The sequence below is a fragment of the Dermacentor silvarum genome, chromosome 7 (genome assembly GCF_013339745.2).
Source record: "Dermacentor silvarum isolate Dsil-2018 chromosome 7, BIME_Dsil_1.4, whole genome shotgun sequence".
NCBI classification, from domain to species: domain Eukaryota; kingdom Metazoa; phylum Arthropoda; class Arachnida; order Ixodida; family Ixodidae; genus Dermacentor; species Dermacentor silvarum.
The window spans coordinates 72,855,808-72,870,494 of record NC_051160.1 but is presented as its reverse complement, the minus strand read 5'-3'; the positions used below and the strand labels follow the sequence as shown (position 1 = coordinate 72,870,494).

Genomic DNA, 14,687 nt, shown 5'->3' with positions numbered 1-14,687 from the left:
TCAACTTCTGTCGCTCTTCCACGTACTGGGGGAAGTAACACAGCACATGTACAATAGACTCATAGATATAGAACAGCTGAAAGTCTGTATACTCAGTGTGTCGCACTAGGTGCACGGGTATGTGCCCCTCTTTTCCCTTTGTTTTACTTATTTTTCTCTCTCTCACCTGTCGCATCCACTTACCCTTCCCCCAGTACAGGGTAGCCAACCGGAGATAATCTCTGGTTAACCTCCCTGTCTTTCCTTTATCTTTCTATCTCTCTCTCTCAATGAACCTGTTATGACAACTTGCGCATGTGCCACTATAGCTATAGGTATGGGCTCCTGGGGCCATTTGACATGTGTATCGGCGTATGTGCCACCCTTCAACGAACCTTTTGACGCCAGCTTAGGTCTCCGGATATGACACCAACAACAAGAAACACTTACCTAGCGACAGCTTCACGATGTTTCGCATTACATAAGTGTCAACTGCAGTTGTCCTTGCCCAGAATACTTATTCACGAACACAGAAGAACCACGGCGCTACATCGCCGACATGAAGGGAGCTACTTCACAGGGATATTTACCGTTCTCTTACGTGAACAATATGACACACTTGATCGTGTGGAGTCGCTTAAAATCATCTGTCCGGACCAGTAGCGTAGCCCGAATTTTTTTTGTTAATATTTTCGTGGAAAGTAGCGCAGGTGGGGGATTGTCTCGGTTAAAACGTATCCAGCTAAACGACATCTATTTAAGTAGGAGGTTTAAATATTTTCAGCCATTGTGCAACCATTGCGCTACTGTAGCGGATCACTTGTGTCAGGCGCTTCACCTGACTGCACAGATATTTGCCTCTAATGCCACACAAGTGACGACACTGCAGTGATTCAGAGGAGCGAACTTGAATTGGAACTGGTTCACCCCCAATTGTCGCACTCGTGTTACCGTCCTCAATGAAGATTAAGCCTGTGAATGCCAATCCCTTTTCACTTTCTGTCTTTAAACACATTCAGTCTGCATGGAACACTTGAATTGTTCTTTTTTTTAGAAAATGTTTGAGGGCATTACTTTCGGTCTGTGGAAGAGCGAGCCTACTTACATTGTACTTTTTATAGCCAAGCTGTTGAGGACGGTTTCGCATTAGTTTCATGAAGAGAAAACCACCCGTGAAAGGCAACATGCGTGTGTGGTCGTTCTCAAATGTCAAATAGCAGCCAGGAACGCAACGTTCTCGTCGACAATGTTCCTGTGTGCGCGATGATTGACAACGGGGCGCATGTGTCCATTATGAGTGCTGCTCTTCGCCGTCGGCTCAAGAAAGTTCCGACGCCTGCCCCGAACCGAGCTGTACGAGTCGCCGACGAAGAGACTGTCGCTATTGTTGGCATGTGCTCTGCCCGATTAACTATTGCTGAGAGACACAGCGCCGTTCTCTTCACCGTCATCGAGCATTGCCCTCACGAACTCATTCTTGGTCTGGATTTCCTCGCCAGTCATTCTGCCCTCATTGACTGTTAGGCCCGCTCACTTCGCCTTGACTTGCCTCTTCTTGCCGACCCTGTGGACCCGCCTCCAAGCCATTTGAGCTGCATGGATTTTATTCGCCTACCGCCTCACTCTGTGACACAAGTCGACTTGTTTTCCTCACCAGCTGTACCTGACGGCAATTATGTAGTCGCGCCAATTCCGGCCGTTATACTTACACATGGTGCTACCGTGCCGCACACTGTGCTAACAATTACTGGCAACCGCACCTGCCTTCCCCTTGTCAATTTCGCACTAACCACTCAAGTTCTGCCTCAGGGGATCTCATTGGCTATAATTAGCGCTCTGCAGGATTATGAGGTCGAGCCATTCACAGTCAAAGATTGTTACAGCTCAACCCATACCATGACGTCATCTCACGGCAGTGACGTCAACATTGAGAAGATGGTTTCCTCAGACCTTACACGTGCTCAACCTGAAGCCCTCTGCCGCGTTCTTGAAGGCTATCGCGACATTTTTCACTTTGACAATCGACCCTTAGGTCAAACGTCCGTCGTGACCTATAGCATTAATACTGGCGATGCGAATCCTATTCACCAACGTCCAAATCGTGTTTCTGCGTCGGATCGAGCTGTTATCCAACAGGTAGTAAAAAATATGCTTGAAAAGGACATTATCGAGCCTTCCTGTAGTCCCTGAGCTTCTCCCGTCGTACGTGTCAAAAAGAAGGATGGAACGTGACGCTTTTGTGTATATTATCTCCACGTGAACAAAAAAAGGACGCTTACCCTTTGCCACGTATTGATGACGCTCTAGACTGCCTGTACGGTACCACCTATTTTTTCATTTATCGACTTACGGTCCGGCTACTGGCAGATATCCGTCGATGACATAGACCGAGAGAAGACTGCATTTGTTACCCCTAATGGTCTTTATCAGTTCAAGGTGATGCCTTTCGGTCTCTGTAACGCGCCCACTACCTTCGAACGAATGATGAACTCTTTGCTTCAGGGGTTCAAGTGGTCGACCTGTTTGTGCTATCTGGACGACCTCATCGTTTATTCGCCCACATTCGACACGCACCTAGACCGCCTTTCAGCGATTCTTGACCAGTTCCGCTGGGCTGGTCTCCAGTTGAACTGATCAAAATGTCACTTCGCTCGCAGGCAAATCACCATCCTTGGACACCTCGTGGATGTCAGAGGCGTGCCACCTGATCCGGACAAAATTCGCACCGTTAAGAACTTTCCTCTTCTGAAGTCTACCAAGGAAGCTCGTTGTTTCGTAGGACTGTGCTCTTATTTCCGACGCTTTGTAAATGTTTTGCGACTATCGCACGTCCCCTTACCGACCTCTTGAAGAAATACGTCCCGTTTTCTTGGGGTCCTGACCATGCGGCATCTTTTTCGCAGCTCACTACTCTCCTTACCACGCCTCCAATCCTGGCCCCCTTTGACCCATCTGCCTGAACAGAAGTTCGAACTGATGCCAGTGGTCACGGAATAGGAGCAGTGTTAGTATAACGCCAACGTGGACATGATCGCATTACTCGTATAGCCTATGCCAGCCTACTTCTATCACCCGCCGAGCGCAATTATTCAATCACAGAGCGAGAGTGCCAAGTTTCTTCCATACTTGTACGGACGCCCATTCTGTGTCATCAGTGATCACCATGCTCTCTGCTGGCTATCCTCGCTCAAGGACCCCATGGGACGACTCGCTCGCTAGGCTTAACGCCTGCAAGAATATACCTTCTCCGTAGTATATAAGACGGGACGCTTGTACCAAGATGCCGATTGTTTGTCCCGCTACCCCGTCGACGGACCGGCTGATGCGGACGCCATCGCTTTCGTTTTCTCTGTGTCCCAGCTGCTTCAAATCGACAACGAGCAACGCCACGATCCTTCGCTACGAGTCCTCATCGACCATCTGGAGTCAACGCCTGATGACCCCTCTCTCCAGGTGTTTCTCCTCAAGGAGGAGACATTAGACCGCCGCAATATCGATCCCCACGACCCTGACCTTCTGCTCGTCATTCCATCACACCTGCGTTCGACTGTCCTCCACCAACTTCACGACGCTCTCTTGGCTGGGACGCTTGGTTGGGCATCTCGCGCACATACTACCATGTACGCAGATATAATACGATTCTTTTGGTCGGGTCTCGCTCGCTCCGTGCGGCACTACGTAGCCGCTTGTGAGCCCTGAAGAAGCCCTCCACACTTCCAGCTGGATGTCTCCAGCCAATCGACATCCCGCCCGAACCCTTTTTACGTCTCGGTCTAGACCTTCTTGGACCATTTCCTCTCTCGGGCTCCGGAAATAAATGCGTCGCCGTCGCTACTGATTACGCTACGCGGTAGGCAATCACCAGAGCCCTCCCAACAAGTTGTGCTACTCACGTCACTGACCTTCTTCTCTACGACACCATTTTAGTGCACGGTACTACACGCCAATTACTCGCTGACCGTGGCCATAGCTTTCTCTCGGCAGTTGTCGAGGACATCATGTGTTCCTGCTCGACAAAGAATCAGTTCAGCCCGCCCTACCACCCACATACCAACGGCCTCACGGAGCGCCTCAACCGTACCATCAGCGACATGCTTTTGCAGTACGTTGCAGCAGGTCGCCATGACTGGGATATTCTATTACCATATGTGATGTTCGCGTATAATTCATTGCTTCACGACACCGCCGGCTATTCACCATGCTATCTCTTATATGGCCGAGAAACCGCGTTGCCCTTGGATACTTTGGTGCCCTCGCCCGCACGTTCAGTCACTGCATATGCCCACGACGCGATCGCACACGCCGACCACGTGCGCCAGCTCACCCGCACCCATCTCGAGGCTTCAAACGAGCTCCAGAGACGCCTCTATGATGGCCACCATCGCGACGTGCACTTTTCTCCGGGTTCGCTGGTACTTCTCTGATCACCCATCCGCCTTGTGGGCCTTTCCGAAGAGCTGCTGTCGCGCTACACTGACCCATACCGTGTGGTGCAACAAGTGACCGATGTCACGTATGAAATCCCCGCCGACCTCTCAGCGTCATCGTCAGCTGCAAGTGACATCGCTCACGTGGCGAGACTAAGGCCATACCATACACCTTTCACCGCAGATGTGTAGCTTAAGCAGCGGGACGGTGATTCTACAGCCAGGGGTGATGATACGGAATAGCCGCCACCCTGAGGCTGCACTCAGAAGGACGACGACCTGTTCCCGCTTTATATATAGCGTCTCCATTTTAGCCTCCGTTATCTTCCCTGTGAATTAATTCTAGATAGCCTTGGGCATCAGCTACACGTAACAATATATACACGGTTGTATTTCAGCTTCCTTCAGAGCGGTGTGCAAATGCTGAGTGTCGGTGTGCGTGCTAGTGAATCCTCATATGAAGCGATACGTAGCTGCGCGTACTTATTTTTCTTCTGTTTGCTTGTAACAGCAGACAGCTCTTACCACCTCAGTACTCTGTAGTCCGTCGGAACGTTTGTTATGTGCATAGCGGTCTGTCGATAATATAGCTTTCAGTATCGATGAAATTGTACATCTGCTATTTTAGCTGTCACTCGCACCCATCGCTTCATCTGAACATGCAAGATACTGATTGTCCTGTGATATGCACAAGCAGCCAGAGCAGTCAAAGCTATATATACCAGAAGGTATACCCACTTAGCTACGCTATTATGGTAACTTATCAGTCACCGAGTCAGTCACTCGGACAACAGAATGAATAAAAGTAATTCAAGGTGAGCGTCCTCGGCGCCTTGCTGATAAGCGCTTCAAAAAAAAAGAGTGCATTCGGATAAGGATATTATTGTGTGAGCATTCTTAGGTTTATTCGTGCACTTTCTGGAGGCTGACTTTGAATCTATGTATATTTGTCTCTAGCCACCTACACGGTTCACTTCACGGTCGAATGAGTAGCGCATAGGGCTGTTGTCCTGAGGGAACAAGCTTTGAGCCCAGCCATAGGAACAACTTGCTTGACTGATTATGTGGCAACGCGTACGTATGTGCCATTCTTCGACTAAACCCTTTCACGCCGACATAGGTCACTGTAGAAGCTGGATTGGGTAGGTACCGCTTTTCAGTGAAACTCCTTGACGTCTAGTTGGAGCACTAGCTATGTACCACTCGGTCAGTGCTGGTCGCCAATGAACCTCTTTGACGCCAACTTGGGTCGCTGGGTACGTGCCAGTAGGTGGGTGCCGGGGTAACCAGGTAAATACCACTGGGAATCGGTCGCTCTACAATGACGAAAAAGATGCTGTAAGTTTCTCTGATGCTGGGAGGAATGAAACCTGCCTGAAAAGGGTTCCCCAAGAACAGCGACCCGGCGCTTCAGCAGGCTGCGCCATGAATGCACTATGTGCCACTGGGTGTGCGGAAAGTGAGAAAACATTTGTCAGCGCTGTCAGGCACCGGTGTGCCACGCTTCTAGTTTCGGAGGCCACGTGGGCACCTCTCGGAAGCGCCACTGGATGGCGCAACGTGTCCGGAAACAGGCACGAGAGAGGAGCCCAGTTGACGTATGATGACGCGTTTCTAAAGTGCCTCGAGCGGCCAATCGCGCGGCACTATTCCGCGTATTGGCGGGCTTCTTGCACGCTCGGAAAAACACTTTTACGTAACACGTATTGAACAACAGAAAGCGGTATCAGGAGTTTCTCATGTTGCTCTACAATTTTCTCAGTACCACTTTTCATCTAGTTGTAATATTTTAGAAGTTGGCCAAATAATTAGGACTAATTATCTAATTTGGCGGAATTTGAAAAACATAATCTGAGTAGCTCCAAGCGACGGCAAACAACATTACCTTGGTTCTGTCCTATTACGTGGCATTTGCATATTTTTAAATCTTGGTGCATGACAGTTGGGACACCCTGCATACACTGATGAATTGCCTAAAATTGATTTTATCTGCTTCCACTAGCTTTTAATTGCGTCATAAAGTTAGCAAAAGTTTTTCTAGTTTTCCTTGCGTCATAACGTTAGCTTTCTTTCCAGTTACCGCATGTTAAAAATGGTGCTGCCTTCGTTCATACAAAGGAAGTGTTTCATCAATGGGTTCTCAAGAGTGGCCTTTTGTCATGTTAAGGTGCAACAAACAGTGCGAGTAGTGTTGCGGGAATTGTACGAGCGTCGCTGTAGTATCCAGGATGTCAAAAATGTTTCGCGCTGCTAGGTCAGGCCCTCGCTCTGACCCTTGCTAGGACAAAGGTCAGAGTATTCATATGTGTAAGAAACCTACCCCTAGAAGCATACATATTAAGGATTATACTGAATAGCTTTTTTATTAGGAAATAGCTACCCCATAACTTCGTATATTCTAGCCACTGTGTTGTGCCATCGTGAAAGAAAGCAATAGATTAGGTCCCTCTAAATGCCTTACCCAAGCAAACTTGACAAATGCATTGTCGGTGCCGCTGCCCTCAATACCGTTGGCAATCTCCCAGTTGATGTGGACGCCGTCAAAGTTATACTCCCTCAGCAGCCTGTAGAGCATGGTCACGACGCGGTACCTTCTGGTCGGGTCGTGGACGGCTTCGTACCAGGTGGCACTGTCGTTGCCGTACCGGTCTCCCAGGGCAAGTAGGAGCTTCACTTTGGGGTTTCTCTTTTTTAGGCCTAGAAATCGAATGTATCCACCTGCAAACATACTTCACAGTTCATCATGTTGCTTATGAAGTCCGGAACACCTTACATACTCTAGCCAGGAAAGGTAGATGAAATAGGAGACCATATATAAAATCACCACAATGCAAAACAGCAAGCAAGCCTCAAATTGAACGAAATGTTACGACAGTCGAATTTTTATGACACCGAAAAAAAGCGACAAAAAGAGAAAGACACACAATATCCCAGCGCACAGCCTTCAGGATGGGCCGCCGTCATGCAGCCGTCGTCGTGCAGTAGTCGTGTCGTCGTCGTCGTAGCTGTCACTGTCATATAAGTGTCATCGTCGTCAATCCATTGACATCCCCGTCTTGGTCCGCGCAATTACCGTAGGCATTACCGTCACACTGTCATCATCGAGCCGTTGTCTCGTCGTCAAACGGACACTCGCATCATGAACACAATATTTTGCTTTGCACTGACATGTGGTGCCATCTGACCACTTTTTGCGTCCACTTCAAAGGGGGTTACGTAGACAGCTATCCACAAAATGCTTCGCATAGCTTTGAGCTCTAAACTTTATGAGATCTGCGTAATTCAGTATTCTATTTCACTTTCCACTACCTTGCGGGCCACAAAATGTCAGGAAATCTGCGTTTGGTCACTGGGGTGACGAGATATAGTGCATAATGTTGTTTTTTGTTTGTTTTAGAGCTTTAAAACATTTAACACTGAGGGCCAAGTGCGGTCTTCATTGGTTTCACCACTACCTAATTGCCCCCATTGTGCTTTATCTTTGCATTCACGTTTCGTCGCTTGCAGCCTTTTGAGAATAAGGCGCTCGGTCGGCCTCCGTCTCTCACAGATACACGTGCGCTTAATATGTGTACCTAAGATTTTAATCTGGCAATTTTATGCTTTGTATGTGCTAAGTCTGTTACCATGGTACTTTAATAGAAATACAAGGTAAATATGTCACAAATAGTGTAGTGAGCTGTCCCATTGCCCGTTCTCATTGCAAATGATGTGAACAACACGGCCGGTTGATTTTTTTTTTTTTTTTGCCTTCACAAACACATTGCTCCAATGGAGACCCGCAATATGGCCTTTATGTTTAAGATGAGGTCAAACTGTAATGTTGATGTCAAGAGACAACCGGATGTGGAAGGCCCTGCTAAAACACAAATTTATGTAGAAGCACGATTCAGAAGGTAGAAATAAAATACTACAAGAATGCCGCCAGTAAAATGGTTTCTCACTGCTAAGATAGCCCTCGATAAGTATCGCCTGAGTATAAAACAAGTGCAACTTGCGTGCAAGGGTTACAAGCACCTAACATGAGAAGAATATAAATTAAACGTGACTTTGACGTTAATTCTAACCACTAAAATAGCGCTTACCAAGAACAAATGAAGATTCGGAAAGACAAATTCGGATGTTTACGCCGGTCAAAGCTTAGCAATGTCACGTTGTGCGAGTAAAATTATGTGAGTCTAAACAACCTGCCATAAGTAAGAGTATAACCTTATACCCTGTTAGATTTTATTGAACCTAAGCAACTAAACATATAACTTGCACGCACCAAACGTGTTATGTCGAGGGCAAACTTTCGAATAAAAAAATGAAAAACCCGAGGAAACAGGTTGTGTACAAAAATCCGATAAAGTGTTGCTTCTGTTAGTAAGTGCAAATGTTTTATTTTTTTAGAATGCAAGAATTTCTAAAATTATAGCAAGACCCACGCGGCCCATTATTTGCTGCTGCCTTGAGACATTTCCCGAGCACTGATGGTTCCTATAGCTCGGTAACCGAGAACAAGACCTCTTAGGCAATGTTTTTCAGCCCTGCGTTCGTAAGTAATATTCCGTGCAGCCTCGTAGTACATTGGTACAGATGAATCTAGGAAAAACAGCAAGGGGGAGAGGGGGGGGGGGTGGGGTCACCTGTCCCGAAACGGCACGGCTGCTGATGAGTGACGCCGTAATGGAGGCCTCCGTACTAAATTTGACCACTTCTGGATATTTAAATTGCACGCTAGGCATGGTACATGAGCGTTAGTGCATCAAACCTCCTTCTCCACGCCCCCACCCCCTCGAAATGCAGGGGCCGAATTCCCGAGTTCGTGCTCAACAGCACAACACCATGGCCACTGAACCACTGCGGCGACTAAAATTTGCAAACGTGTGTGCTTTGTCCAGAAATAAGTTCTTAGCTTTATAGAGTGATCATCGTTCGGCAGTGTTCACAATAAACTTGTGCTTTCATGCTGTAAACTACCCTTCAGTTCGTTACTCGTAAAGCAAATTTCGCATGGCACACTTTTATTCCCGAGAACTTGCGAGAATAGAAAACACACTCTGCACTTACGAACCTTCTCCAGTGTCAAATTCTTTGTCGAGGTACAGGCTACTGGCACGGTTGTCCAGCTTGGCATAGGAGTAGATCACGTGCGTGCATAGATGAACGGGGATGTCGTCCACGGTGTAGGTATGGGGTGCCGGCCTTTTGTGTGACCACGATTGCCAGTAGCACACAACTGTCTTGCCATTGGTGTCTGTAAAACGAGGCGGCGAATTTCATTATCCATTGCTTGTCTGGTTTCACCGTTCGCCCAAGTTGCCTTGCGATTCAGTCGCTCTTTCCAGTGTAGGATACGAGTACAGTGGCAATGTTCTTAGGTTACAAAAACAAGGTTATGAATGTAATGCCTGGCCATTGTAGTATCGTTATTTTTTGCAGTTATCCATAGTATGCGCTTCAGTGATGATTTGAATTTAAAACAAGTCAATTTCTTAGAGGGACGGACAAGAACACTTAAGCACACGCACAGCACTATCAAAAACATGCAAAATATTTAGCATCAACCAGAACCAACTGCCGGTACCGATGCTCACAATTGTTGGTGCCACGGCTATTTGCGGCATAGAAAGACATAATTAGGCTGTCACATAAATTCTCATTATTACCAAACTTTTCAGCAAGAAAGCAGCTGCTGCGAATATTAAGATATTTCCCGCAGCACTGCGTTGACGGCAGCTCTAATGTCGCGATTGCTGGTCAAGCGATTGCTGGTCAAGCCATTGGCTACTCGGGACCTGTTATGCACAGTGTATCTCATGGTACCAAACATCAACTGACCAATTACAGCCAAAGGTCTCCGATCATGCCTTGCAGTTCCGCGTTCAACGTTGAGCACACTTCTCGCTGAAAAGAAGGAACCACATAAAGAGGCTCTTCGCATGCAAATGCCACTTTTTTATTTGTCGTCGTGTGAGCATTATTTTCTAAAAAGCAATGTCATGCAAATGTGTGGTCAGTGTATTCACAGCGCTCCAAGTCACAGTATTATTCACAGCGAATTCCTTTCCCCAAAAGTACCTCGTCCTGCAACCAGACAAAGCATCCTCCATCGCAGCTGACGAGGCATTCATTCATGTTTAAGTCCCTGGTGCAGAAAAGAAGTATTTAACTCATCTATTGGAAACAATGTCTTTGGTGCACCTCCACATGAACCAATTACATTTGAGCAAGATGTTATTCTTCACAGAATATTCAACGACAGACTTCAGTATGGCGAATATTTTTTTATATTCCGTCACATGAAACAGGGGGAAGTTGTTATCTCAGTCACAAAACATCATCCACAACAGCAAAACTATGTTGCATTTTACAGGCTGCGACATTCAGGGCGAAATGCACATACTGTCAACGCTTGGTAGCCTACTATGACCCCAGAGCAGCCCTTGAGACAGTAAAGTAATGCTATTTTCACAAAAAGTATTTACTTTCCTACCATTTTTATTTAAAATTGACCCTCGCGCCATACTTCGCCAACAGACGCCGGGCACTGGATCGTTAGTCATATTGTAATAACGGCTAGCTAACAAGCAGTACGCAAATGGGCTGCTCCGGCGCATATCTTTAATACATTGGTACGCACTGCGTTTTCTGCATCATACGCAAAAGACACAATTCAGGGACTGAGGCGTATAAAGCCCTGCGGTTCGACGAACGGGCGAGATCTTCTGTACTCCAGATACAACGAACTCTTACGTCATCGACATCTCAAAGTGACGTGCACGCCTTCATTTCAGTACCACATACGAAAGAGACCCCCGTCAGACTTCGTAAATTGTGACACCCCTGATACTGTTCTCGAGCACTACCTGGTCGACAGCGGCACATTTTGCAGCAACGTTGCGAGACGCTTTGGGGTGGTGTTGAGGTCTAGGGCTTTTTTTTATTAGTAAATAACTTACGCATATCCTGGTCCTGTCTCTAAAAATAAAGAGAAGCTATAAAAGCATTGCATGGCTTTAATATGATTAGCATTCTTGGGGAAAATCACTGAACTCGCGATATGTATCGAACCTCTTTCACCCTGTGACCCAAGTTAACTACTAGCTTGGGCCTCTAGGTATGTGCTGGCTGCTTTATTGCCGAGCAGAGAATTGCGGGCCACTGTGTAAGCGGCCGAATAAACAACTTCCGGCTGGACGCTGGTTGGCCTAGTAGATAATTTATGCATCTGGGTGTGTGTCACTAAGCATGTGCCTAAACATACAACTTCAGCACAGCGCATGTGACACTGATAGGCGCCCAATCTTAGACAATGAATAGATGTGCCAAGGTCACAGAAAGGGTATGCAATGTAGCCTTTAGTATATTCAAGTGATAGCACCCTCTCCCGAGCAAACACTTCCACTTTGAAATCAGCTCTTGATGGAGACCTATTGCCGCGAAGTTACAACTGCGGTTCGTTGATTACAAGATCGACTGTGTCGTGGGCTCACTTGGCATTGCGGCTGGCAGCGAGATTGCCAATTCCTGCGTCTGTGGTGACAATAAGGTTTTCAGCGGTGCAGCAGCTGCTACGTCTCTTTATAGCTAATTACGTTGGCGTTTATCGTGAGATGAGTTCAGGCAACATTTTTTTTTCTTTTTAACGCAAAGTTATATTGCCTCTTCTCCGGAGTTTATCGTTCGTCGTCATTCCCTCGCCGGATATATTTGGGAGCATACACGTATAGAAAACCTGGGTCACTGGTTTAGTGTTGGCTGTTGGTCTTGCCGAACGGAAAACTCGGATCACTGAGTGTGTGCCACTGGGCATGATGCCGAACAGATAACTTCGGCACTGGTTGTGCCCAGCTGGGTAAATCCCATTGAGTATGTGCCCCCTCTTGGCCAGTTGCCCTGAACGAATCTGCCACTGTGGCAGAAGGGCATGCCTCATATGTACTGACATATGTGTCATACTTGTCTGTGCAATACAGCTCTCAACAACATTCATCCCACAGCAAGCGTCCTACATCGCCTTCGTCCTCGTCCAGCACAAAGCAAACATTCGCAGCCGACGAGGGTGTGCTTCTGTCATCCGCTACTGCTGCTAACTCGTTAACTCAAACAAGTTTAGAGTCATCTAGGTTTCAACACTGCGTTGGATAAGTGCATATATTTTTTGGACAGACAAGCTCATTTCCAGCTGAATATAGCTAATATTTACTGCAAGTTCATTTTAATCGCACTAGAACATGCCGATGCCTTTTCAGTGACAGTGACATCCTGTGCTGAGGTTTGATGTTGTTAGTTTGCATTCAGTCATGATGAGCTTTTTGCGTTAGTGGCCTTTATTTCATTTGCTGTTATCTATTTCAGCGTGATGACTGATTACTTGACAGGTTTCGCGCTGACTGTACGTAACGCACGATGTGTCTATATTTTCAATTTTATGCCATATAGTGTGGAGTTATTCTGTTCTAAGACATTGTGAAAGGTTAACAATATATCTATTTTATTCATTTATATTCCGTTATTTAGTGTTCCTTAGTTATTATTTCGTAATAATTAGCTCTTCAGAAGTCATACATCTTATACTGTCAATGTTATTGAACAACAACGAGAACGCCAAAGATGCAACTGGCCAATTTACATTTAAGGCTATATTTTCATACACAGCAGCCTGCACTGGGAGTCTTACGCAGAAAATAGGGGTTTCTATTTATGGGGCATAGTTCATCCTGCGAAGCTTATTTCTTCTTCTCGTTAACAGTGATGCAGAGTACGAGTTTCTGAAGTATGTGAACGTTAAAGAAGAGAGCCTGAATGCAACGGAAACGGCAATTTTCATCCGGAGAGATCTTCATCAGAGTCACCAAACCGTTTCTGAACAAGGAGCAGCCAAATAATAAATTAATTAATTTTTTTAGTCTTGCGTGCCAGAACTACAATCTGATTTTGAGGCATGCCAGAGTGGGGGACTCCCGAAAATATTTGACAACGTGGGGTTCTTTAACGTGCACCTAATGCACGTTGCACGAGCGGTTTTGCATTCTGCCCGTATTCGAATGCTGCCGCCAAGATCGTGGTGGAAACCGCGACCTCGAGCTCAGCAGAGCTGCGCCATAGCCCCTCAACTTCCAAGGCGGGTATTGAGCAGCCAGCTAGCAGGCGGCTAACGGAAACCACGAAATGGCATAGGAACAAGATAAGAAAGCACACACGCTACTTAAATGGTAAAGTGAGGAGCCTTTTTCATACAATTGCATTGTGAAATGGTGCGCGACGCACTCTCACACTCGTGATCCCTATTAACGATGGACGGTTAGTGAAGAGAGACTGGGAGAAAATTTGCAAGCGGTGCTCGACATTCCGTGGCATCAATGACTAGGCCTGTACAAGCAGATACCGTAGTTCAACGAAGTGTCACATATCGAATGTGGGATCTCTTCTTGCTATCTATGACAACCACGGGTGAATACGGGAATCCAAAGCTAGGTGTAGCACCAGTGGGGAAAACACGAACTATAGATGAAATGAACAAGAGCTCGTTCTAACGTTAGTGTTACACGCAGTTATGGATCACTGCTAACTAGCCCGCTTGCATTGCTTGTTGAGTACAGGAAGCTGGTCCTATAAAAAAAGTATTATTGCCAATAATTTTGCTGGCCACGTTTAGCTACTGTTCACCGCGTTCTACAAGACATTGCAATTTACGAAGCACTGCCGCAAATGAGTATTCAAATTAAATTTAGTTCGCTCACCGGTCGTCTCAGCCATGGACAGGGCGATCAGGGCCAAGCTGAGCGCTAGCATGGCAGCTGACCGATGCGACCCCATGTCGCAAGGTGTTCTCGGCAACCGTGAGGCTGCTCAGTGTGACTAGAAACCAATGTCCGAAAGCAGGCGCAGTGAAGATAGGCTTGATCACCATTGGCACGCTAATAGCTTGCGATATCTTGCTCGGGCATATCGCACGCAAACAATGGAACAAAAGACAAAGCGCACGAAATCGTTGCTGTCAGATAATCTAGCCGCAATGTGTTGCGTATTCTGCGAAGCAAGAGAAGAATTTCTCGATGTGGCTTTTCTTAATAAACCTTTTATGCGACGCTTCTACTATCAGGAACCTATTGCACAAAAAGCGTACTTGTACCGTGAACCCGATATCAGCATTGCACAGCGCAGAGGTCCAGGCAAAGGCGCGAAATTAAATTGCATGCGCATTCATCACAGGCTGATTGCATAGGAACTTTTTTACCTCAGAGACCCAGGTGCTCATATTTTCATTGCCCTTACTACATACTTGTGGGTGCC

At 46.7% G+C, this 14,687-nt stretch overlaps 1 protein-coding gene across 1 annotated transcript in view; it reads right to left on the bottom strand.

Moving 5' to 3' along the window:
- LOC119458957 (oviduct-specific glycoprotein-like) overlaps positions 1 to 14,299 on the bottom strand; it is a 33,774-nt gene extending 19,475 nt beyond the window's left edge. Inside the window, exons 1-3 of the mRNA XM_049671530.1 lie at positions 14,135 to 14,299; positions 9,463 to 9,645; positions 6,868 to 7,124 (exon numbers count right to left, since the gene is read on the bottom strand). Of these exons, the coding sequence (XP_049527487.1) occupies positions 6,868 to 7,124; positions 9,463 to 9,645; positions 14,135 to 14,210 (516 nt within the window). The 5' untranslated portion in view covers positions 14,211 to 14,299. The remainder of the gene's footprint in view (positions 1 to 6,867; positions 7,125 to 9,462; positions 9,646 to 14,134) is intronic.
- Positions 14,300 to 14,687: the final 388 nt, after the last annotated feature.